At 36.2% G+C, this 27087-nt stretch overlaps 2 protein-coding genes across 8 annotated transcripts in view; both read right to left on the bottom strand.

Moving 5' to 3' along the window:
• Positions 1 to 8152: 8152 nt before the first annotated feature.
• LOC106538854 (retinol dehydrogenase 8) lies at positions 8153 to 19817 on the bottom strand. 2 transcript variants are annotated; one of them, XM_087713473.1, is made up of 6 exons: positions 19349 to 19817; positions 15165 to 15326; positions 13539 to 13718; positions 12056 to 12149; positions 10588 to 10771; positions 8153 to 9100 (listed from the first exon to the last, which is right to left on the bottom strand). In XM_087713473.1, the coding sequence occupies exons 1-6, from the start codon at positions 19356 to 19358 to the stop codon at positions 8861 to 8863; spliced, it is 870 nt and encodes a 289-aa protein (XP_087569599.1). In that variant the 5' UTR covers positions 19359 to 19817; the 3' UTR covers positions 8153 to 8860. The 2 variants fall into 2 exon arrangements, with proteins under 2 accessions (XP_087569599.1, XP_013908957.1); XM_014053482.2 differs by lacking the exon at positions 19349 to 19817 and adding an exon at positions 18183 to 18384.
• Positions 19818 to 20268: 451 nt separating this feature from the next.
• GRB7 (growth factor receptor bound protein 7) overlaps positions 20269 to 27087 on the bottom strand; it is a 52372-nt gene continuing 45553 nt past the window's right edge. For all 6 annotated transcript variants that reach the window (XM_087713468.1, XM_087713470.1, XM_087713467.1 and 3 more), the window contains 5 exons: positions 25612 to 25728; positions 24190 to 24250; positions 22950 to 23037; positions 22296 to 22389; positions 20269 to 21556 (listed from right to left, as the gene is read on the bottom strand). In XM_087713468.1, the coding sequence (XP_087569594.1) occupies positions 21410 to 21556; positions 22296 to 22389; positions 22950 to 23037; positions 24190 to 24250; positions 25612 to 25728 (507 nt within the window). In that variant the 3' untranslated portion in view covers positions 20269 to 21409. The remainder of the gene's footprint in view (positions 21557 to 22295; positions 22390 to 22949; positions 23038 to 24189; positions 24251 to 25611; positions 25729 to 27087) is intronic.

Raw genomic sequence — 27087 nt, 5'->3', positions numbered from 1 at the left:
GTGTACACATACAAATACACACACACATCTATATCTGGAGGATATCTGCTATAGCTCAGTTCTGTTCTGATTGTGTACAATTCAGATTCACAGAGTAGATAATGTTATAATTCCTCATTGGATGTGATTGTATTGTCTCTTTGCTTCCTCAGAAAAAGCATCAGGGGCTCCCAGGGAAGCTCCCTGTTGTGTCTCTGATTTCAGAGTATTACTGAAGGGTATTACAGAACAGTGATTCCTTCAGAAAATTTTAGGTGTACTCTATGTACTTTCTGTAAACAGATAGTAAACATCCGAAGGTGTGGGAGCACCATTTTCATTCTTAAACAAGAGTCTCCACTAGGACAAAGCAATCTTATGGAAAAAAATATTTGCACAGAAAAACGTATTCAAAAATAGGATACATCAACCCCTTAGTATGTGGAAAAGTTGAACTGTTGCTCCACCTAAATCTGCCTTGAAGTTTAAGAAAAATACAGCTCTAGTTGATGATTTGGCTGGAAAGTGCTGAGTTCCAAATATATTACTCATTTAAGATACCGAAATGGAGCAAAATCTGATAATCCAGTGACTGTAATGAAAAAAATAATATCTGTGTATGACTCAGATCTTAACACATTCTGCCTGAACCATTTGTGATCAGCAATAACAGGGACTGAACGTATGACAGTGAACATGCAAATATATTGGCAGTAGCAATCTTTCTCTGCTTGCAGGCCTCTCAGAAGTTTTGGGATGACAACTTGATCTTGGAATTTTAGTAGATGGATAAGAGGGAGCGGTGAAGACAGCCAATAGTGTTTTCTGTAGTTTACTGTTCAAATTTCCCCTATTTGCACTTTGACTTCTTAGAAGTAGTATAGATAATCCTCAACTTATAACCACAACTTAGCTCAAAATTTCTGTTGTTAAGATATTTGTTAAGTGAGTTTCGCCCCATTTTATGACCTTTTTGCCACATCTGTTAATTGAATCATTACAGTTGCTAAGTTAGTAATTCAGTTGTTAAGTGAATCTGGCTTCCTCATTGACTTTCTTTGTCAGAAAGTCATAAAATGTGATCACATGGTCCCAGCACATGCAACTGTCGTAATTGTGAGTCAATGGTCAAGCATCTGAATTTTGATCATGTAACTATGGGGTTGCCCCAATGAACATAAGTGTGAAAAATGATCATGTTACTTTTTTCAGGGCTGTTGGTTAGTGACCTTCGAATGGTCACTAAATGGCTGTTGTAAATCGAGGACTTCCTGAAATAGAAATCCTAATGCATATGTGTATATATGCATCTACATCTTGAAATATATATTGAAAGAGCTAGATAAAAAATGTATAGTAAAGGTGGGATACAAATAAATAAAATAAATAAAGTATAATAACTTACAAAAATATTTTAAATCAATATGCTTAGAAAATATAATTAGGAATGAAAAATACCAAGATAAACCATTAGATGTCGCCACTTACCCAAGTATTCAGTGTTGAAGGTCTGGAATTCATTCCAGGTACAGATATCTCACTTAGAGCTCTCTTTGCTGCCATCAAGTGGTCATCTGGCTTTTTTGCAGCCCAGTTATATCCCTAGTTTTATTAGATGAGTTTACCTTATATCTAATCAGAGTTAATTAAACTTTATATTACTTTCCCTTTCATGTTGTAGTTGTGATGGAATGTCTTACAGTTAAATTAAGACTGTGCACTTTTTCCTGCATTAGCAACTCTTATACCCGAGTAGATCATCGCCACTGGCTATAAATGAGCATCAAAGAAACTACACAGCACATACTTTTCTTAATTTGTATGCTTTAGGATAAAAATAGACATTTTGCAATGAATTAGCAATGAATGAATTAGAATGAATTATGTGGGACAGAATAAGGGAGAATGCAGATAATTATGTAGAACTAATGCCACGAACACAATGACTTAAAGAGGGAAACAGCTATTCGGTTATATTGATCTTTAGGTTATTGGACTAGAATTCTCATTAACCCCAAACAACATAGCTGTCACATGGGAAGGGCATCTGGTTAGGCACAGTTTTAATCTCTTCTTCATTATTTCTCTTTGTCCATTATATCTCTTTACATTTTTTCTTTTAGTCTTGGAGAAAATGAAACCAGTAGCAACTGCTATAGCCTTCTCCGACTTGAGTTTCCCAAGTGCTTAGAATAGCAGTTCTGTTTTTAGCCATGCTGATTTGGGTACATTGAGAGCTATCGTCCTAACATATCTGGAAGAAACCACCATAGTAAAGAACATTAGAATATACTTTGTGGTGACTTGAGGTAGACCAAGAAATTGAACTATATAGCCACTTACTAATGAATAGTGACTATTCTTTTCCATGCTGTGCACATGTGAGTGAAAACGTTTGGAAACGGTTAATAATCAGATTTAAAATAAAATAAAAAGTGTGAAAACCTCCAAACTAAATTGAAGGCATTATTGCTTAAAACCTTGTGAGAAAAAAGTATTTGCCAGAATGCAAAAATTGAACAATCAGCATGACAAAAGCTTTCAAAAGAGCAGAGGTGGTATTCAGCAAGTTCTGACCAATTCTGGAGAACCGGTAGCGGAAATTTTGAGTAGTTTGGAGAATCAGTAAATATCACCTCTGACTGGCCCCACCCCTCTCTGCCTCCCGAGTCCCAGCGGATCAGGAGGAAATGGGGATTTTTCAGTAGCCTTCCCCTGGAGTGGGGAGGGAATGGAGATTTTACAGTATCCTTCCCCTGCCACGCCCACTAAGCCATGCCCACCAAACCATGCCATGCCCGCCAAGCCACGCCCACAGAACCTGTAATAAAAAAATTGTATCCCACCACTGCAAAAGAGTCAAAAACTTTAAATTTATCTGGGAAGTAGAGCAACTTATACACATGGTTATAAAGTGATCTCTTTTCCAAAGCAAAAGTAGGCATTAGTGAAAATTCTGGGTCCCTAGAAACAATATCTTAATTTAATATATTATTAAAATTCACTTAATAATATAAGCATTATTAAGTGAAAACTTAAAAATAAAGCCCTACATTATTGTCCAAAAATTAAATCTATCCTTATATAATTATATCTCCGCAGATCAGCTCTGATTTTTTAATAAAATAAATAAAATATCTCCAATTAGAAAAATATTGACTACAATACAGTATGTTGATCAGTACTGTTTTTAGATATTCTGAAAGCTTTTGTAGGAGCAGAAGGTAAATTTTAAAACTGGATTGGGAAACAATTTGTTGATTTTATTATCAATCAGTTATATTTACTCACAAAAGAATTAATTAAAAGCAGTAGACTCAGCAAAAGACCTTTTAAAATAAACAGGATTACTAAATTCTCTCACTTTCTTTGACCTCATTACTGAAGTATTAGCAAAGAATATCAGGAAAAATATTCAACAGCTTAATAAGTTGCTTGCATGTATACTTTCTTTGTTGCAAATAACAAAGCTTAATGGTTGCTAGTATTCATTTAGAAAATAGTAAGGGAAAGGACCATACCCTTTGAATGAAGGATTTGAAAGGTCCAAATTAGATGTTGGAGTTTATAAAGTGAAGCCATTTGATGCAAGAAAAAGTCAAGGATTCTCTTGACACACCTCTTGTGTCAAAGAACTGGGGGGAAAGGGATACAATATAATGTCCCAACTTAAATGGAATCAAAGTTAATGGAGATTTCTGGGCAAAAGACCCCTTTATCCCTATGAAAAAATAATAAAGGTGCAGTCCATTGCAAAGTCCTTATATTTGGTGCTAAGCGGGCATATGAAAAATATTATCTTCCTTCCTTAATGTTTGCCTACTTTTGTGTTGTTTTCGTAAAATCTCTTACTTTGGGGAAATTTGTATTTTAACTTTCTGAATTAAAAAAAACTGAACGTTTTAAAAAATACTATCTTCAATGATAAGTGATGAATAAGATCTGAGGATATTGATACAAACGGTTTGGCAACATGAAGAGAACCAGGGAAAGAAACTCCAAGGAGGGATCAGCAGAGGTGAAAGCAAACTATTTTCATAATGTTTTCAAAGATGAAGATAATCTGGGAGAGACAATAGACAGCTGAGTAAACCACAGCAGCCAAAGCCTCAAGAAACTAATAAAAGTATGATTAGGCAAATCCCTATGGATCTCGAAAGGATTGTGACCAGCAGGCTGATGGAAAAAGCAGAGGTGGGTTGCTGCTGGTTTGCCCCGGATCAGGTGAACCAGGAGTGGCAGGGGTGGGAAGCTCCACCCACCCGCCCGGCAGCTTCTGCGCAATCATGCACATGCGCACACGAGCCAACTGGTAGTAAAATAAATTGCAACCCACCACTGGGGAAAAGTATAGCTGAACTCCATTAGATTCAAAAAGACATCATGGGGCATCTAACTATCCTTGATGCAGAAAGCTAGCTAGAGAAATATAATTTTTCAGTGTGTTATTAGCCCAGAATGCAGTAGAGTAGCATTTGGAAACAATAGACAAAACTTCCTGATCATTAGTTATATAAGCCTATGAAGATGGTCTTTGAAAGGAGAATGCCATGGCAGAGCCTTGCACCTACAATCTTTTGCTCAGTTGCATGAATGAGAGGACAGTGCTGTGAACAATCCCTCGAAGCAGAAAGATACAAATGATCTGACTTAAAGGCTAGTAGTCTTGGCTCAAAGCATAAGCAGGACTATGGATGACAAAAGGCAAATTAGGTTTGTTGCAAAGCCTACTTCCATATTGTAGTGCGTATGGGCATTGTCATATAGGACAAACCATTCTAATTGAAAAGAAATTAGACCAGCCTGATATCCATTGTAAACTCAGTGGAACGAAACCACATATAAAGACAAGGGCATTTGAAATTGCAACTCAAGCCTTTGCCAACTCAAGTGTGTGATGATGAATTGTGAACTCTTGTTTAAGAATTTCTACAATCTTTGTATGGAAATCCAGGATATCTAAAATGGCCATTTTTGAACCCCAATATTTTATCATAAATGACAATTATGGAGGGTGGTTCTGGTTATTATAACTTGTAAACAAGACCGTTCAGTTTATGCTCCCTCTTAATCCAAGTTTATGGAATGTTATTGGTGATATGAGATTGTTTCCAGTATAATAACATTAGGACAAGGGATATAGGAATATCCCTCCTTTTTCACTCTATGAAGGTTCTCTACAAGATATTAAGTGGGAAATGGCTGGTTTAACCTAAGAATCTTGAGCTGTTCTTAGGAAGGAAAGAATGAGGTTTTAATAGCTTTTGTAAAGGCAAGATGAGTTACAGCTTGTGATATATCAAGAGGAAGGGGAAGGGAGGTTGTTCCAGAGAAAGGCCACATTTCCTAGATAAGATGACAAGATTAAAAAAAAGGAACCTGGAGTGGGATGTCTTTAGGAACATGAGGGATAGGTAGTTGTTCTTGGGAGAAGGCAACCCTTCAAATAACCTGGTTCTTTGCCATATGGAGCCTTAAAAGTAGTAACCTGCACCTTGAATCTCATCAAGAACCTTATTGGGAGCCAATTCACCTTGCAGTATAGCAGTGTTACATAAGTATAAGTGTCAGTGTTTCCTGAACCATAAGATGGATAGCAAATAAATTTGCTAAATAAATAAATGAAAAAAAAATAACAAGATTTGTCCAGAACTACACATGCTACTGCATTCTTGTCTAATTAAAGTTTCAACAGTTTTCAAGGGCATCTCTAGGTAAAGCATGCTGCAGTAATCCAATTGGGAGTTGATCAAGGCATGAGTAACGATGAACAGGAGCAGAATTGTTAAGGTTCTGAACTGAAGATTGTTGCATGGATCTAGAAGTAAATACTGATGTCATAACTAGCAAGGAGAGATATAGCAGGAACTAAAGTTTGGTCATTTCAGAGACAGAATGAATTCTGGCATGGAAATGGACTAGTCTATAGGTCTTCTATGAAGTTACCCAGCCAGGAGTTGGATCAGAATTTCTTACCTCTCAAGACAACCTTAGATTGTTCCTATTTAATTGCATTTAATTTGATAGAGAACCTTATCAGAATTTTATACTAAGCAAAATGGCTTTCTATAAAGATTTTTAAAGTCATGAGATTATTTGAGCAGTAAACTTTATGAACATCATTAGAATTCTTGTTATATTCAATTTCTTTTAAAACTTTTTAGTAAGCCATCAATAATAATAATAATATAAAGAAGAAGAGGAAGAGGAAGAGGAAGAAGAAGAAGAAGAAGAAGAAGAAGAAGAAGAGGAGGAGGAGGAGGAGGAGGAGGAGGAGGAGGAGGAGGAGGAGGAATGCACTGACTCCAGCCTCAGTCCACTCCTTGTGAAAGTCCCCAACACTTTTGAATGGCCTTTTCCTGACAATCCTCTCCAGGCTGCGGTCATCCCTGCTGCTTGTGCACCTTTCTCTTCCACACCTTTCCCTTCCACATAACTTTCTATTAATGTGCTTTGATACAGCACTTTGGGAACATCCAACTTCTTTTGGAATTACCTTTTGAGGTTTTCCCTCCTTATGGAGATTGTCAATCATGGTTTTCTGCACAACTGTCAGGTCAGCAGTCTTTCCCATGATTGCGATTCCTACTGAACCAGACTGAGAGACCATTTAAAGGCTCAGGAACCCTTTGCAGGTGTTATGGCTTAATTAGCTGATTAGAGTGGGACACTTTGAGCCTAGAATATTGCACCTTTTCACAATATTCTAATTTTCTGAGATTGTGGATTTGGGGTTTTCATGAACTGTAAGCCATAATCATCACAATTATGACAAATCACAGCTTGAACTATCTTGCTTTGCATGTAATGAGTCTACCTCATATATTAGTTTCACCTTTTAAGTTGCATTACTGAAATAAATGAACTTTTGCATGATATTTTAATTTTTTGAGTTTCACCTGTATATTTCTTTTTTTTTCGCATAATTTTTTTCCATTTCCATAACATCTAATCACATGTATACTATTACATAGCCAATATCATGTTGTATTATTAAGTAATTACATCAATTCCTCTTGCCATCAACTAACAAAAAAAAGAAAAAGAAAAAGCAGTTATTGGCTCTTCTGTTCTCCATACACCATATTTATACCTTATCCAACACTTTCTTCCACCTCTCTCCTCCCCCTCTCTACCTCCTTTCTTCCCTCCATTATCCTTTTCTACTCTACTTCCCCTTCCTTTCTCCTTCTCCTCTCTCCCCTTACCACTCCTCCTTATACACCTCATCTTCCCCCTTTTGATAACTTCTGCCCAATGGTAAAACTGAAAAGAGACACTGGCCAGGGTGTGAATCATCCCTAAATATCTAAACAGCAAGACCTAGCAATGTCATTCAGTGGTGTTAGAGGGAAACCAACGGTTTCTTATGCCAAATTCATTACTCTCTGTAGTGCCTTCCTGTCCGCAGCTGTTAAACCAGCATGCCATACTGTTATACAGTATGTGAGGGCATTTTTTACCGTGAACCGATAGAAAGAAGTCATCAGCCATTGTTCCACCTGATTTTTCCACAGGACTCTAAGGAAATGAAGTCTTTGTTGAGCCTTACCAACCACCAGGGACGTGTTGTTTTTCCAGGTGAGATCTTGACTAATGAGCACTCTCAAGAATTTAAAAGAGGAAACCCTCTTCCCTTGGTATACAGTGGGGCAAGTCCCTCTCTGTGCTTCTGGAAATCCAGCACCCTCTCCTTTGCCTTGCTAGTATTTAGGTGTAGGTTGTTTTTGAACACCATGTGAATACCTTCCTGACTTCTTCCCTGTCTGCTAATTCGTCCCCTCAAAAAGTCATCAGTGGTATTACACTCCATTTACGTTACTTTATTTACATTGTAATTGTGCTAGATTCAATTGAATCAAGTAACAGGCTTACCTGGTATATCAAAATAAAATATATATAATAAAATGCCATAAAGCAAGATAGAAAACAGAATTAATTGAAAGAATAAAATACAATAAAATAAGATAATATTCTAACACTTATATGTACCATATAAACAATACTCAATTCCAAATTAATTTTCAATTAGCAGAGCATGAATTCTTCAGGCTAGAAATATAATAGATTGTGCTATCTGGTGTATAGCTGAATTGCTGCATATTATCAACTTTAGTGGTAATGCCCAATTAATTAGTGCTTTGGTCAGAGGTTTTTAAAGAAACCAAGAAAATTACTTGAAGTCTTTAATAGTGAATTCTGAGATTGTTTTACAATACAACATGAATTGATTCAATTTTTATGGTTATTCATTCAGTTGACTATTACAATAAATTGGGAAAGTAAAACATCTCTTTTATTTTATCAATAGTGTTTTAAAATGTAGACTGTATTTCTAAAAAATTACTGCTATAGAAAAGCTGCAAAATCATTTTAAAAGCAGGAAAATTTAATCAAATTTATTTACCATTTGCAAGTTATATTAATAGTTGTTCTCCTAATATATCATTCTTGTCAGAAATGTTGAAAACGGATGCTTATTTTTTTTCCTCCTTAAAATTGTTTGTGTGTATGACATCTTTATGTGTATACACTTGTGAATTTATCAGTTTGGCAAATTTCCAGTTGTGAATTTTTTCCCCCAACTATGCTTCCTGTGTTCGTAAATTGCTTTCCTGTTGAGGGATTCTTATTGATGCTCCTTTATCTTTTTTCTTTGCTCTGTTCTTTTTTGTTTTGCAAATAATTATATACACATTGCAATTAATAATGCCACAGTGCACATAAAACAAGAATTGGGAGTTAAGAGAGTTTAACAGACATAAAGTATAAGTTCAATAGTCTAAAGCTAATACACTAAGCAATTGCTTGAAGAGTTTCCACGCAACTAACCCTAATCGTCATGCTGACTGTGCAGTTTGGGATACCATCACAAAGGACTTTATCTGAAGCCCAGCAATCGGACACCTTGCTTCACTTTGCGTGCTTGCCAGCGGAGGAGCTGGATAGCCCTTAGGGTAATGCGCAAAAGGTTGCCATGTCTGAAGACCAATTTATAGAGTGAGTCAGTCATCAGGGCCCCAGTTGGATCAGCTTGCTTGAGAGCCATCATGGGGGTATACATAGCATTAGTTTGGTGACGGAAGGATGGCCTGGTCATACAAATGACCTTTAGGACATGCTGCCAAGGGAATCAGAGGATATTCATGTGAGTATTATTTCAAAAGTCAAATAGGAAATTAACTTTGGCCATATCATACAAGAAGAACCTATATAAAATGTTTTATAGGTGGCATCTACCACCAGCTAGGCTAGCCACAATGTACAAAAAACTATCACCTAAATGCTGGAAATGTGATCAAATACCAAACACCTACTACTACATGTGGTGGACATGTAGAAAAGCAAAAGACTACTGAGAAAGGATTCTAATGTGGTTGGAAGAAATGACTGGACAGAGACTGGAGTTTAAACCACAACTATTCCTACTAGGAATTATAAAAGAAGGTCAAAGTAAAGGGTTAACATATTTAACATTACATATCATAACAGCAGCGAGAATAGATTATGCCCAACAATGGAAGAGTGAGAACATACCTATAGAAAGGGAAATAATAAAGAAAATATTTGGCTGTGCAGCAGAGGTGGGTTTCTACCAGTTCACACATATTCGGTAGAACCGGTTTGTCAAATCTACCGAACTGGTTAGAAGAGGTTCCACCAATGGACCCAGAAAGCAGGCCACACCTACAGAAGAGGTTCCAAAATTTTTTGAAACCCACCACTGCTGTGCAGAATGTGATAGAATGATGTTGGAACTAAAAAATAAAGGAGAGACAGAATACTATGAGATTTGGAATAGATTTCACCAATGGTTGGATTTGAGAAATGGAAGTATGAGCAGAAAAGAACAAGGATGTGTAGATCAAAAGAAAATGTAATATATGTAATATATAATGTAAATGTAAGCATTTAGAAGGGGGTTAAGTATGTGTATATAATTAGTAATGTATACTGAATACATATGATATTTGTGTTATAGTTTGTTTTGTATGGCAGAGATAATAGCAGTAGCAGTAGACTTATATACCGCTTCATAGGCCTTTCAGGCCTCTCTAAGCGGTTTACAGAGAGTCAGCATATTGCCCCCAACAATCCGGGTCCTCATTTTACCCACCTCGGAAGGATGGAAGGCTGAGTCAACCCTGAGCCGGTGAGATTTGAACCGCTGACCTGCTGATCTAGCAGTAGCCTGCAGTGCTGCATTTAACCACTGCGCCACCTTGGCTCATATGCCAGTACAGTTCCACAATGCCCATATTTTTAACAATAAAAATATTTTTAATCTTTTTTTAAAAAAGATTATATTTGTGTGAGTATTATTTCAAAAAGAAAGATGATTTCTCTCAATAAAGGAAATGAGGTTCTATGATGTAAATAAACAAGAGTCCCAAGGTATCAGAGAAAAGCATACAACATTTATCAATTTTGTGTGAATGCATAAAAAATTACGCGAATACAACCTCCTTTCACACACATATGCTTACAGATACTCTAAATAGACAGGAGGCAGGGCACAAGGTATATAGCTAGTGAGGTGAGATCATGGGGCATCTCTGAATCTTTTGATTCTACAGTATCAGACCCCAAATTAGAAGTTAATATCACCTCCGCTATATCTTCAGGTGTTTGACTCAGGCTGGAGAAGATAGCTTTGGAATTTTTCAGGTAGATCTGAGAAAATATCTCAGCTGTCTCGGGATCTGTCTGGGAATAGTCAGCTTTCTCTGCATCTTCATAGATTTTCATCTCAAACTCAGTCACCACTGGACCAGGCTCTATCAAGCTGACGCTACAAATAAAGCATGAAAAATCATAACAGAAATGGATTTTTAGAAAGTACAACCAGCAGTCCTATTCTGGAGGACATTGGGTACAAAATTTCTGTTCCTCCAGTTTTTCATTTTTGTGAACTAGTCATGTTCATTGGTACTTTCACCAGCTCTCTTAAAAATCATTGAATAAGCTGCATAAATCTATTCAATAATACAGATCTTGCATTTATACTGGTCAGAATTCATACTGGAGACTGGAACCAATCAAGTAAGCTTCCCAGAAAAGAATGAAAGTTGTTTGCATTGATTTATTAAGAAAATGTTGAGTTAACTTCTCCAAGACTCAAGAAATGCTGAACTTACAACTCACAGAATTCCAATGTATTTTTGTATTAACTCAATAATTTGGAGGACACCAGGACAAGGAATATCTGTTTAAATAATTTGGAGGACACCAGGACAAGGAATACCTGTTTTAGATTAATAATGTCCCGGTTGAATAGCTTTTAATCAAAATGTGTACAGATGCTAAAGCAGCTTTTTTCTATTTAACAACACTCTGAATTTTCATAGCTGAAGGATTGGGCAAATACAATTATATCTGATCTGGAGGGAAACACATTCCAAAAGCTTATACAGGTAATCCTTGACTTATGACCACAATTGAATCCAAAATTTCTATTGCTAAGCAAGATGTTGTTAAGTGAGTTTTGCTCCATTTTATGACCCTTTGCCACATTTGTTAAATGAATCATTGCAGTTGTTAAGTTAGTAACATGGTTGTTAAGTGAATCTGGTTCCCCATTGACTTAGCTTGTCAGAAGGTCGAAAAAGGTGATCACATGACCCAGCACACTGCAAACATCATATATACATGCAAGTTGCCAAGTGTTCAAGTTTTGATCAGATGGCCATGGGGATGCTGCAACGGTTGTGTGAAAAACGGTCATAAATCACTTTTCCATTGCCATTGTAACTTCAAATGGTCACTAAACAAACTCTTGTAAGTCAAGGACTATCTGCATATAGGTTAACCCTGAACTATTTGTAATGATTTTATCTGATCAGCAGCTATGTGATGTTCAGTTAACAGAACAATTTTTTCCACATGTTGCCACCTTTTTCTGCCAAAGATTAAAACCTAAGCCTTTTGCTAGACTATTCCAATGAATGCAGCTGCTTTTCCTGAATGTTTGTTTGTATTCCATTCATTAAAACCTTACAGAAATAAGGACATGGCAAATCCAACTATATTCGAATGGAAGAGGAGTTTATTAGCATCACCACTACTACCCACTCACAAGATATTAAATCTAAGTGCTTGGATAATAAGGCTTTCGCAGAAGCCTTCAATGGCAAATTTGGATGCAGCGTAGATGTCGTTGAAAATGATGCCTAGAAGACAAAACACAATAGATTATGACTAAGTCATGACCGCATGTCTGTATTTTATTAATTTAGCTTAGGATGGTAAGGTCCAGTTGACTGTTTTCCCCTTTCCAATGCAGTCTATAAAGGGCCAAATAGTTTCACTTGTATAGTTCTCCTTTGAACTGCTGCTTTTCTTTACGCTACTGGTGTGATCAAGCTTGAATTATGTTGGACAAGTTTTTAAAAAGGCCCTGTACCTACTTGGGTGTGTGTTTGTGTGTTGTTGAATGGGTTTTGCAAGAGAAAATTGAAGTGAATGGCTTCCCACAGCTTTTCTTTTCCCACTTTAATTTCCCAAAGTTTAGAAAAATGCATTTAAAAAGAGTAGAAACCATTGGGCCACCTTGCCTCTGAAGATGCCAACCCACAGTTTCCAGAAAAATATCAAGAAATTTGTTGTCTAAACCATAGACACTAAACTCTGAAGTTCAACGCTTCCCACAAATAACTGATTGTGAAAGCCTATACTAGCTAGAAACATTGCTTCTATCCTTTCAATCAATGAGAAGATATTTTCCCTAACCAAGGGAAAATAACCAAGTTCCTGGGATAATAAATTATCTTGGCTGTCAACAAGATAATAGCTGATTCCTATAACATGCTGAACCAGATACTACTAAACCCTAATCTGATGTATTGTGAAAATCCAACCAGTCCCTGGTATTGGCATTGGTTTTATTTTTATTGTTAATTTTAAAACACACGATCAGGCTGCAAATTCTCGTTCATCTGGGTGCCTGAAACTGGGTTTTATGCATTTGAGGAACCAAAGGAACATTTGAAGAGACTAAATATAAAGTGAAAGCAAAATGTGCCTATTGCTTTTACAACAAAGATTTTTGGTCACTCCAATTTGAATATATTTATTACTTTTCAGATAGGCTAAAAATTGCTACTTGCTGTATTATTTACATACCATGATATACCAATCAAAATATATACAAGATTTGTCCCAAACTATAATTATGGAAATAACACAAGTGGATCTATCCAGACAGGATTATATGTACAAAGTATTTATTTTGTAAACATATAAATATTGGTGCATGAATGATCCATGATATATCTACCTCATTCATAATTTTAAATGTTTATGAAATTTGGTAGATAATTTGGAACTTCAACCACATTATTTTCAAATCATAGACCCTCCATCTGATATCTTCGAGGAAACTACTCACAGTTTATTTGCTCATGCTACCTGGAAATTGGTTGTGGTATAATGTACCTGAAGAGTATCATGTTTGGCAAGAAATATTGTCCTAAAAGATATGCATCTAAATGAAATGCCTTATCTGCTGCTCCTAAATTGATTACTATACAGACAATGTAGATAAATTAAAGTCACCTTACCTTGCAAACCCAGGACACTACTGATGACCACAATATGCCCGCTCCTCCTTTTCTTCATGTCTGGCAAGACCTCTTTAATCATCCTTACTACACCAAAGAAGTTGGTTTCCATTATAGCCTTCATCTCTTCAATTGATTGACACTCAATAGGACCAATGGAGCCCAGCCCAGCATTGTTGACTACAAGAAGTAGTTAAGAATTTTGACTGGCTTACCCATTCACCACACAATAAGATAAATCATTACGACATTATTGAACCTTGAAAGTTTGCCACTTGGATATTCAAAGTTTTGAGTCAGAAAATATGGATACCATTAACTTTTCCAGTTAATCGGAGATCTGGAGACCTGAGGATTAATAATATTAGGAAGTCTGCAACACCACATGATTATTGTGTTATGATCATCACCAAAAAAACGTCAAGACTCTTGCTCCTTGCGGCAAAGATTAACCAAATGTTCACCAAAACATTCAAAGTAGAGTGTCTGGATACCTGGCAACTGATTATTATTCAATAGTGGTAAAAAACTAGAGTATATGTGAAAGCAGACTTTATGTGCATGGTTTATGTGGGATAGAATGAAAACAAGTATATAAATTTTTATATAAGTTCAACAAGCAAACAGTTAAAACTCCAAATTCTGGGGAAGATCCACCCTCCAAGGAAGTACGTCTTCATTTCAGTAACATCCATATATCCTTAATTTGCTTTGTGCAGTCCTAGCCACTCTTCCCTTTTCCAAAATGTGGCATCTGATTACAAAGTAATGAAATCTTTTAGATTTTAATCCCACCCAGAAATTGGGCTCAGTAGAATCAGTCATCAAGAATACATGCCTTCATTTTTCACCCTACATCCTTCCTTTCCATAATATTTCTCAATGGCATTATTGTCTCAGTTCAAGTAATGTGATTTATAACTCTTGCCTTATATTTTCTTTGCCTTTTAAAAATACATTTGGCCTATAGTATGTGTTATTAGAGAAAAGTCTATCCCAAATGGCCATTAGATGTGGCTGAAATATTCCATTAGCCATTTTTAAAAGACATAAAATTCCCCGACCCCATTCCTTACTAGCCCTGATGATGTTTAGTCTGATACATCTGCAAGAAACCCACCAACCCCAAACAGTACCAAGGACCCCAGGTTCAATCCTGAGCTACAGATGCTCTCTTCTATTAGATATGTCATCATAATGTAGTGTTTGCCTTAAACTGATTATGATTATGGAAGAATAACCTAAGTTTATGATTAACTGTGGCAGTTGTAAAGGAATATTTTTCAGATTCTCATAATGGCCTATCATAACTCTGCCTCATTCATGATCTTAGTGATTAACTCTCAGGGGGTGGCATCTGCCAATTCATATTTTCTAGTTGAGGCTGCTGCAGAAAAGCCTATTCTCTAATCACAAGCACTTGCTTTCCATGGCCATTTTGGTTTGAGCCATAAGAGAAACTGGATACTTGGCTATCATGGAGGTATCTGTTTAACTGAGTCAGATCCATGCAGGCAATCAGGCAGGCAGGCAGGCAGAACACACATACACACACACACAGGTTCATGGGGGTTTGTTGTATGTCCCCCAGAAAGCTGATAAAGATGTGACACTCTGAGTACTCACTGAGGATATCAATATGTCTCTGAGGAATGCTGTTAATGCAGTTGTGGATGGATTTATCATCACAGACATCCAGCTGTTTGACCTCTAGAGTCTGGTTGAGTGCTGTCCCTACGGCTGCTTCCAGCTTTTCTTTCTTGGTAATGTTCCTCATTGTAGCAATCACTAGAAGACAGGTGGTGCTTGGTCATATATTCCTTTCAACTTGGCTGGCCAAATTTGGATTCTTTCCTGTTTTATTCCAAATGGCCAAATGCTTAAAATTTTCTCAAAGTATGTACCCAATAATAAATAGGATTGTCAACTGTATAAATATATGCATGTTAAGTAAACATCAAATTACATAATACGTTAGTATTATCAACTGGTCGTGTAATGTTGCTTTTGATGAGTTCTTCTCATAATTTTTCTCAATCTGGTGTCTTCAGGTTTGCTTTGCAATACATATTTACTTCATATTTAAGTACTGTAATCTATTTCCAGGCTAGTCAGTAATAATTACCTGATACCAGAGCTTTTGGAAATGCAAATGTGTTCTTGAGGCATGTGCTCAGAAAACTGAAGCAGACTCCCACCACATACTGAATCTATTTTCTTTGAAGGAAAGATCTATAGCAAAGTTGGCATTTGCTAAACATTGGAAGTTACAGCATGGAACATAATCTATTATGTCTTTGAAAATGCTGGTATGGGACTTACCCTTTGCAATAAGAATGATTGTTAGTCTTGGGTGTAAGCCCACTAACATTTGGCATGGGCAAGAAAAGTCTCTCCAGGATCAGGATCAGGATGGTACAGGACTATATGGCCAGCTAGTATATATAACAATCTCAAGGTTCTTCAAATGTAACATTTGTTAATGTAGTAGTATCCAGATATGTTCCCCACAAGGTGCTGGCTGATAAATCAGGAGACTGTGAGTTCTAATCCCACTTTAGGAATGAAAATCAGGTGGGTAACTTTGGGGCATTCACTCTGTCAGTCTAACCCACTTCACAGAGTTGCTGTTTGGAGAAAATAGGAGGAGAAAGGAATATTGTTTATGATCCCAGCCCTGAATTACTTATAAAGTGATAAAGGTGAGATAAAAATGTAATAAATAAATAAAAGCCTGCCTTGGAGAGTACCAATATTCATTTGTAAAAACCAGTTGTTGGTTGCTTTATATCAATGCTACTAAAGGCCCAAGACTTGGATGTTTTATTTTCTCCAGTTGATGAGGCAAATACTCTACTCCCAAAATATCAAAGTATAATTTTATGATCCAAGATATCAATGTCTTGAAGATCATGCAGTGGACATCTGTATTTAAAATTGAAATAATAAAAGGTAACAGCAGCATAAATCAACAGCTTTTTGATCAAGCAGGAATTCTGAGGTAAAATAAATTGCAGCAAATAAATTCTCAAACTTGCACACTAGAGATCCATAGTTTTTGCCATAAACTATTTTGATCCTCAAGAGGACAAGTCTACAAACTGTAGTTCTTGTATTTCTCAAAAACATTTGTATTCTAAATGAGCTGGCAACTTATGCAAACAATTAAATGGAACCACAGAATGTCCGTGCTGAGTCACAAACTGAAGAAATTATTCCTTATACCAACAGTTGTTAAGAAAGTTTAAAGGCAGAAGGGAGAATTCAAAATTTGCAATAGATAGATAAGCAAAGTTTCCATGAAATCGTAGCTTCTAAAATTGTTGTTACGTGCTATTAGAATTCTCATTATTCTATTTGTCAAACACCAGTAATTTAAACTTATTTTAAAATTTTAATCCTTTCTGGCAATGAAATATAGAGGCCAAATAAGAAAAGTGGTTAGCTAAATTTCATCCCAATGGCTAAATCTCATCCCAATATTAATATTTTTACAACTTTCTCCTTTAATACTGTTATCTGAAATGGTGCTCAAATGCATCTTGTGTTCATGAATACACAGACAATTACTAGAAAGGAAGTCTGAACTCTGAAAGTCTTCAACATTTACCACAAATCAGTGTTTCCAATACAACAGAGCTTGCCTGTCCTGAACAAATATATAACAATTTATAGAGATGGACTAGGGAACTGAAACTTTTTTTTGAAAGTGAGGTTGCTATTCAGTACTGTGCACTTTTTAACAAATTCTTGTAAAATTTGAGTCCTCATTAGCAATATATTGTGTAATTCATCAAAACCTATTTTATAGAAAACTTGTATTTGTTCCCACTCCCAAATAAATACGCTTATGCCCATTTATATATGTTCACATTTTAATCTGGTTACTGAAGTTATTCTTGTATTAATTACATTTATATTCTGCTTTTATTTTGTGCAATTCAAGGCTAGGTAGGATTCTCGATTAGTATAATACACAGAACTAACCACCAAACATATTTATCATAATTAAGCTGGTATCAGTAACTGTTAAGGTTTTGTACAAATACTTTTGTTATATCTCTAGTTGGACAGTTAACCATGTTTTGTGAACAGTTACTAAGATCATGTGTATTATTATATAAAACAAGGCCACCCAACATTTGGGGATATTAGACAATGCTGGAATAAAGAGAGCCTTTTTAAAGCTTGCTTGCAAAATGATTGTCGGAAAAGATGTAACCAGTCACTTAACACTCATATTTTGGAAGGCAAATAAAACTCTCAGCTACAACTACTTAATATTTTGTTTTCTAAGAATCCTTTAGGTATTTTAAGGATGTGAGAGGCACTGCTGGAAATAGTTTACTTTGGCTGATATTTCCTTTGTGTTTCTTCCCTTTGTGTTGCTTTATAACATACCAGCTTTTTAATTAACTTCAAAATAATTGAAAGACAGACAGAATTATAATAAGGCAGGAATATGAATATACAAATACATGTGTGTGTGTATATGTGTATATGTATGTATATATGTGTGTGTGTATATACACACACACACATAAACAAACTTAATGAACTTAGTTATCCATAGTTTGCATATACACTATTTACATGCACACACACACACACACAGACACACACACCACAATTTTGAAAACTCACCTTTGAACCTCCTCTGCTTATCTTTTGCTAGTTTAGCAGCCAAAGCCAGCCCAATGCCAGATGAACAACCTGTTATCAGTACAATTTTAGGAGACATAGTGTCCTATGTGAAGGCGAGAAATGTAGACTCCCCCAAAAGGGACTTTTAAAAATATTTTGAAAAGACTTGAACTTCCTAAAAACTTTGTACCCTTACATCTTCTCCAAAAGGTTCAAAGGGCTTTAAAAAGGCCATCTTAAGACCTAATTGGCTAAAATGTAAACTCTTAATCTCTTGAATTTTGTTAAACTGCAAATGGATTTGCATACAAATCCCACCTAATCAGTTCCAGGATCAGCCACTCGTGATACATGAACAAAACCATGAGACTTGGCAAAGTATTTGGAAAAAAGAAAATGGCATTTCACAATAACCTTTATAGGGCACATTACCCAGCTCGGTTTGTTTGTAGACAAAATATCAAAGAATCATCATAATTAATCTGGAACTTAGCGATCTTTTTTTTGTGATACAATAATTTTTAAAGTGATATTTACTGGATGATTTTGCAAATGTTATTTAGCTCTTCTCTCTCCAAGGCATCTGGAAAGATCCTGGGCAGCCACATTTTAAAAAAAATAGCAATGAAGGAAGTCTATTTATTGACTTCTCTAACATTTCTGCTGCAGACACTGTTTAGGATAGGAAAATATGAGGATGAAATATTTATACTTAACTAGCTGGATACCCGTGCTTCGCTAGGAAACTATGTGATTGGGCTTAATAAATTGATATTTAAAGCTTGAAAATTAATGAGCAATTAAGGTCGAGAATGCTGTACATTACCCTGTGGAGTTATTGCACACTCTCAACCCACCAGGATTACCAAAAACTTTGTACCCTTACATCTTCTCCAAAAGGTTCAAAGGGCTTTAAAAAGGCCATCTTAAGACCTAATTGGCTAAAATGTAAACTCTTAATGTCCTCTACCTCAAGACAGGCAGTCTAATCATGCTGTTACGCAATCTAAGCCCTCCGAAACTGTGCAATAGCACCAGGCTTCAGACTCTGTACAAACACATAATCAAACCCACAATTCTCACAGGCATCAATCAGGGAGAAACCATTTTCATCCCCTGAATTCCTCTGATACCATCAGACTACCATTTCAAGTTCAAACACATACAATTTCCCATTAAGGTGTGCTACGCCATCACCATCAATAAGGCACAGGGACAGACTTTGAAAGTGGCTGGTGTGCATCTGAAGAGCGACTGTTTCCCCCATGGCCAGTTGTATGTAACATGCTCCAGAGTCAGTTCACCTAACACCTGGTCATCCTCCAGCCAGAGAGCAAAACCAGGAATGTTGTTTACAGGGAGGTCCTGAGCAACTCATCTGAGGGAGGAATTGAAAGTCCATGCTATGCAAGTTATTAGCCTGGCTACGTAGATGAAGGCAGTGGTGCTGATGGCATTTCCCCCTCTTTTCCCTTTAAATGGTCTTAAGCAGAAGGAACAGATTTGTCTGAACTGAGGAGGTCAGTGTAAGAAGTGAGTTGGGGCTGGGACATCATGCGGGAGAAATTCGGTTCATAAACAGTTGGCTCAGTGTTGGTCAGTGTTGATTGAAGCTCATAAGAGAATATCTCTCCTGCCACTTTGAGTTTGGATGCATTTCCATAGGTGGAAGGTGTAGACGTTTTGATGAGTACTGCTTCTGAGTAAAGGAGTGGAATGTCTGCCAGTTTGAACTGAGGTAACGGAATTTAAGGCAACTGGCAGTTGAAACAGAGTTCTTTTCAGGTGGGGAGGGAGAATAGAATGTCTAACTTCTTAGCATCAGAGCAAGTTAATCTATATATACATATATATGCATTTACAGTTCTGGAGATTTTGTGATGAGTGAGTGGATTTGGTGTGTGTGTGTGTATGTGTGTGTGTGCGCGCGCGCATGTGCATGTGTGTGACATTAGAAATCTGGTGGCTTAGAAACGGAGATACATATTTTTTTAACATTCTATAAGGTATCATTGATTATGCATGTCAAAGGTTGCAATTAGTTTGTTTGTTTCACAACTTGATTTGAGTAGAAAACCAGCATGAGTATCATAAAAAATAAGATTTATTACCAGCATTTACACATACAAACAACAAAACATCACAATATATACTGGCCTCAAAAAGTAGCAGAAATAAAAGTGTCACAGCCTTCTTGAATCATCCCTTCTCGCTCCCACAATATTTTAAGCCCTTAACACAAGGAGGAAAAAAAAATACAATTCTTCAAACCTCAATGTCTCACCTGTCACATTAACTAAACTTAACCAAAAACATTTCAATCTTTTCTTGCTGTAGGATTCACAATTAGAAGCATTCATGGGCTTTGAGATTCTCAAGAGCCCAAGGCAATTCTGCCTACCAGGCAGCCCATTGTTCTCAGATCTGACAGAGTCACAAGAAATTTCAGGGTAGTCTTTAGACTTAATGTGAGCCTTCCTGCTGTGGATTCTTTCAGGACAGTCCCAAAGATTCTTATCAGATCCTCATAACATTGTAGCCCATTCCTTGAACATTTTGCATTTACTTTCATAAACTGATGCTAGGGAAGAGATTGAACAACAAAAGAACTCCTTTTCTAACAAAGGTGACAGCACCCATAGAATCTTGGGTAGAACGAGACAATAGTTCTTAAGAGAGCTAATAAGAAAAAAATTATTTGCAATACGAATCAATTCCTACGTCTTACTATTTTTTCTAGTCAGTTAGGATTTTGAAACAATGCATAAGTCTGGCATATACCATCCAGACAATTGGAAATTGGCAATCACATTAGAAAGATTAAATGATCAATGTAGCAAAATTTCTGTAACATGGTGAAAAAGCAAAGTCTGTATTAAAACATACAGAAGGGCACTCAAGAGGTAAAAAAATGTCATGAAAAAAAAGGCACCAGCCAACAACGTTGTGACTGTTTCCAAACTAAACTACTATACTGTGACCTGAAATCCTTCTTTGATTCTGGAGAAAAACAACAACAACAACTGAAGGCTTACTGATCTGTAGCCTTATGGGAAGGTTCAAATACTGTTCTTTTCTTTGTTTCTTATAGGATTGGCTGAAGGCAAGGTGACAGAGAGGTTGAAAGTCTGAAGTAGGTCCTGATGTATCCATTTCAAAAGGACCTACATATAAGCCTTAGCCAATGGTAATTCAGGGCCCAGGAATGGCCAATGGACGACGGTTTATCATAAGGCAACACATGTGCAATAGTGCTTCAGCTTGCAAGGCAGGATGCCACGGTTGATTTGGTGAAATTCCACTAGTTGAATCAAGTCAGCAAAACGTGTCTGGCCATCATCCATAGTATAGTACAGGCGTCCTTCTTCTTCACACTGAAAGGCATAAAAATTAGAAAATATTGGCATAGAAATAGAGGCAAAAAGAAAACAGAAGTGGAAGGTGATATCAGGCTCCGTCTCAAGAATTAATCTCAGCCAGAAGTGGTCCACCCCATCCCTGCCAATTTTTGCTCTCCAGTAACAGTGCTTGCAGAAGTTGATCTGAGTACAGTACAACATCTTTTTCCCCCCCTAGAAAGTAAACACCAGAGGAATTACATATCTCCCAAGAATTCCTTATGCATGACTGTTTAGCTCTGCTGATGTGACAAAACAGATGAACTGCAGATAATTTTTTCCCTGCTTTGTTGCTTTCATATTTCCCAACAATGAATTGGAATTTAATCTTGTCACATATTTATGTTCTGTTTGATCAGATTCTGCATATATTTGGTTTCCCTAAACATAGATAACCCTGAGCTAACTAGCAGTTGGGAGTTGTATGCTCTATCAATTCCTTATACATCCACAAATGCAGATTAAAGTAGATTATGTTTTTAACTGGTTTTTTTTTCTAACATGCCGTAAATATAGCTAAGAGACTAGGAGCGATGATATTAAATAGAAGTCATCTTTGTGGAAAGTAAAATACAACAGAAATACATACATCCTAGCATACTGAAGCAACAGTAATTTAGGTAAGAAACCAAGAAAAATTCCTGCTTTGCATTTGTACACCATCAGGATGGCAGGATGGATAAAAGCAGCTCAGTCAGTTTCACTGTTCACTTACCGGAAGTATCAGATAGTGCTTCACTTTTTGCGTATGACTAAGGGACAAGACAAAGCCTTTGGGATTCCGCTGGCTTTCACGCACCAGGAATAACCTGCAGTTAATAAGACCCCAAACAAGGGTTAGTTTTCACCACACAGAAACCATAGCTGCTCCCCTTACAATTCATGCTATTGCAATGTTTGCAAATTATACATATTTGAATTATTTTGTCTTTTCTAATACTAATCTCTTCCAGATGTATACAGATTGCAGATCTGAGAATTACAAATGTTCTAACCCAGCTAAAGGACCATATTATAGAAAGCTACTAGAATGAATTTATCTGCAGAATTGGGAGATGCAACACTGTCCAAGTACTTGGACAGATGGTGATTCCTTTTCCTTGAAAGTCAAAGCCTAACAAAACTTCTGGTGGCTATGAAGGTGAAGAAAAATGACTGCTAAGTTTACTTGCTTGCCTTTCCCAGAACAGAAATACCTTTTTCTACTCTCTTACTATGTTCTTATGGGATAATTTCAGGTACATCAATCTCTCTCTCCATCCTGGCCAATTTCTACAGCTCTACATCTGAATATAGTAATATAAGTCTGTCTAGAACTAATATAATCAGTATTAATATTACGAACTGGAATGTTACTCAAGCAACATACCCATCCACAAGTCCTTGTTGAACTATAAGGCGCTGGGTATCTTCTCTAGAAATATGACCATGGAACCAGGGTTGAGTTTTGTGGATGGCTGGAAGGAAGGAAGGAAGGAAGGAAGGAAGGAAGGAAGGAAGGAAGGAAGGAAGGAAGGAAGGAAGGAAGGAAGGAAGGAAGGAGAAAAAAAGAAAAAAGAAATGAAAGAAAAAGAAAGAAACAACAAAAAGGAAAGAAAGAAAGAAAAGATTTTTTTAGAAGCAAAGCATTAAAAAATATTCACAAAGAACTTCAAGTGCAAACATTAACTTCTACAATGAAGAATATTAAAGATCATGATTGAAGGATCCCTTTTTTGTGAAATGTGAATGTTGAGCTGCTGAGAATAAATTGGAGCTGACTAACAGGGAAGAATAATAAATCAATAATTTGTCAGGAACTAATATAATCAGTATGAAATCCAATTAAATTAAATTGAAGTTTAATTAATGGGAAATTCTTTCATTTATATCTCCCTTCATTTCCATTCTTCTTTACAGCATCATGTTATCTACCATGCTGTCAACCAACATTTCACAACTTTCAATCTTTATCTGCAAGTAAATAGATTGTAAAAACTATCCATCACACATGATTTTCTTATATATGGGACTATTATGGTACTGCAGATTTCCCTATTAAAGAAGTTGTACAAAATAATGTTGGATACTATTTCTAAGACACCTTCCCATTTTGTCATAAATTGATAAAAGCAAGATATTAATATTATAAATGTAAATATTCTATGATAATTTTGAATAGTACATTGTTTTAGCTATTTTGCTACTAGGGACAAGTAGAGAAGGACAATTAGTGCACCCTCAGAAGCAATTTATTGTTGCCCTGTCTTATAATTTTCTACAGGCCAGTACAATAATCAAATACTGAAACAGTTCAACTGTACTTCAGTTAAACAGTTCAGATAAATACAGCTGTAATTCAATTTTGTCCTGTCTACTGTGTTTCAAGATAGTGAACTGGAGTTCCATTTTTAAAAAGTAATGCTGATTGTATTGTGGGTTCAGATGAACACTATAGACGATGTCTTTATTAGAGCAAATGCCATAAGAAAGAGCATTATTTTTTCCCTGCTCTATCACTAGGCTTCATTCATCCCTTAATTTGCTACCGACAACACCAATCAGGTCTTCAGCGAATGTTGCAGTTATGAAACAAGGCTACATATCAAGTCTTTGGGACAGGCACTTACCAGCACTGAATGGACAACTCTGGAATGCAGTGGGCAAGCTGTATCGCTGTGATGTCTTCTTCTGCAGCATAGAAAAAATAAAATCAGAGGTTGTTCAAGTGTTTTAACTTTGCCATCATATCAGACAATTAACATCAGTAATTGTCCTGGATAATTGCCATACACTTTTTGACCAATTCCAGTGAGCAACTATATAAACATTTTATAAAAATTGCTGTCCTAAATTTACTATATACTGTAGAGTGGGAGTTTCTTCAGAGAAAATGTTGAGATTGGACTATAAACTTCCGTGGAGAAGGATATTCATTTGACAAAGCCTGCTCAGTTTCACAGAAGCCAGATAGTATGTTAAATGAGTTGATTTTTGTGTTGCCTTAAATTATTTCAGATTTACTTGTCTAATAATGTTCTTGTATCACCAAAGAAATAAATGTGTTCAGGAATATCAATATTGCACTTTTTTTGCTTGGCATAAAGAGAAAAGGAAATAAGGAGGGAAATAATGGGATGCTAAAGGTGTTTGTGACTGGAGGTTAGCTCAGTTGTGCTGTTGTCCATGTGGGTTGGGAGTATTTTGGGGTGTAAATGGGGCCATTGTTTTATTTATGAGCTCTGTGAATGGTGCTTGTCGGCTTTCTGCTTTTCATGCCTGTACACCACTCAGACTCATCTATGTGAGATGAGCAGCTGTATAACTCATATATACATACATACATACATACATACATACATACATACATACATGCACGCACGCGTGCACACACACACACAAAAACCAGGAATTTTAAACAAATAGTGAACATTACTGTGCGTTTGGTTCAGGCTACTTGTTAATAAAAATGGAAGCCTGATGGTGTTTAAAATCTTTGTTAATCCAATAATTACTTTGTTTAATTAGTAGATCAGGCTCCAAGGCACTCCAATGTCAGGCTTTTAGGCTTCAATTCTGCACATCCTTGCCGTTTGCCCTAAACTCTTAATTTCTTTTCTAGCAGTCATCCAAGACTGGCCTCACAAATGGATGCTACTTCCTGTACTTAGGATGACTGCAGCTGTTATGGGACATTTGTTTCCTAAAGACACTTTGAGTTTATTCACACATAGCTACACATACAGTACACTCACAGTTTGGCTACAATGAAATACGGTGAGTTTTGGCCAAATGTATTGTAGAAACTGCTATTTCCTTAACATGTTCAATAAAGCCTTAGTAAGACTTTAGTAAGTCTTAATATATTTTAACTTTTTGGACATGTTATAATATCACAGTAACTGGGTTTTGCTATTCCAAGTTTAAAGATTAAATATATTATGTCAACCCTGTTAATCTGTTGCCACCATAGATTAACCCAGCTGTCTTTCTGTAACATTTCTGTATTAATGTCCCTGAAATTCTAAGTAAGAAATAAATAGTAGACTTACCCTCCATGCCCGAGCTTCCTCCAGAGCTACAGTCAGTGCTTCATTGGGGTTTTCAATCACGCGCCCTGTACAACCCGAAAAGTCCATGGCCACGAGGGTATTATCAGACACGCTCCGCTAGTGGATTTTTAAAACAGAGTTTAGTAATTGCTCTCTTCAGTAGTACATAATCAGTTCCCACTGGCAGCATGGTAAGGTGAGCATAATTTAGTAGCTTTAAAGATTTACAAAAATCTTTAAAGAAAAGGAGGGAATTAGCAAGTTAGCAAGTTTTGGTAACACATTTCAAAATTCTAAGGTTTATTTAAATATACATTTAAGCTTCTTTTCTTAAAAAAAACTTCTGAGGAATAAAATAAATGACTGCACACACACAAAAGAATATGAGAAAATACATAGTAGATAGAACTTAAAATTGTAGACAGATTTTACAATTGACATAAAATTTAAAATTGTTTCATTATTTCAATGATTAAATAATATACCGAAAATTACATCATCTTCAGAAATAAAATTTAAAAAGTGTTTACACCATCTAAGAGGGACATTAGTAAATACAATCCTTTTTGCATTTTCAGGTCATCAAAAGGAAATCATTTCTTGAACATGCTATGGATATTTTGACATAGACAACAAATTTGATGTTTTTCACACTTAGGAACAAACTAGGGTTACAATAGTGGTGAATATCTGTAGCTCGGGTGTAGGATGAGGGTGAAGGTTCTAGCTGAAAACTAACAGAGGTTCAGAATTCATGTCAGCAAGTTTTCAACAGTGGTTGGGACACTTAGGAATAAAACAGACGCACAAATCTGTTTATAGCAGCTGAGAATGGGGTAGCTGAGAGCTGGAATGGAGTCTTACAAGCAATGAAGGATCGAGCAGGTCATAGTGGGGTGAAACCATGTTGACTGCTAATTATTTAATCAATAGACTGTGGAGTTCCTCAATTAATGATACTCCATATGCAGTGTTATATGGGAGAAAGCTATCTCTGGCACATTTAAGGGTGTTTGGAAGCAATGCATGGGTGCATATTCCAAAAGCAATCAGGAGAAAAAGTCAACCAAAGGTTAGAAAGCTCAGGTTTATGTAAACAGTAATTATAAAGGTTCCATTGTGTAAATGTATTGACAACTTGTCTGAAAATTCTCTCAATTTTGTTACTCTTGAAATAGATGTTATCCTTTTATAGACCAGTATTTATATGTTCATGCTTTTTTTAAAAAAAACCAAAGCTAACATATTGATCACTACTGAATTGCACAGGAAACTGAGCAGAAGAAATACGGTTGAGATCTGGTGAAGTACAACCATTCCTTAATTAGTGACTATCTTAGTTAGCGACCATAATACAATGAAATGTATTACACTATATATTTTGACAGTAGTAAGAAACTCATTTTCACAAACTCATTTGTGCTTATATGACCAAATTTCATGTCCTGACAACATCATACACAGGAGTAAGAATAA

Source organism: Thamnophis sirtalis, unplaced genomic scaffold, assembly GCF_051295495.1.
Source record: "Thamnophis sirtalis isolate CommonGarterSnake01/CBP01778 unplaced genomic scaffold, rThaSir2_p1.2 scaffold_4, whole genome shotgun sequence".
NCBI lineage: Eukaryota > Metazoa > Chordata > Lepidosauria > Squamata > Natricidae > Thamnophis > Thamnophis sirtalis.
This window is presented reverse-complemented; position numbering and strand designations above follow the sequence as displayed.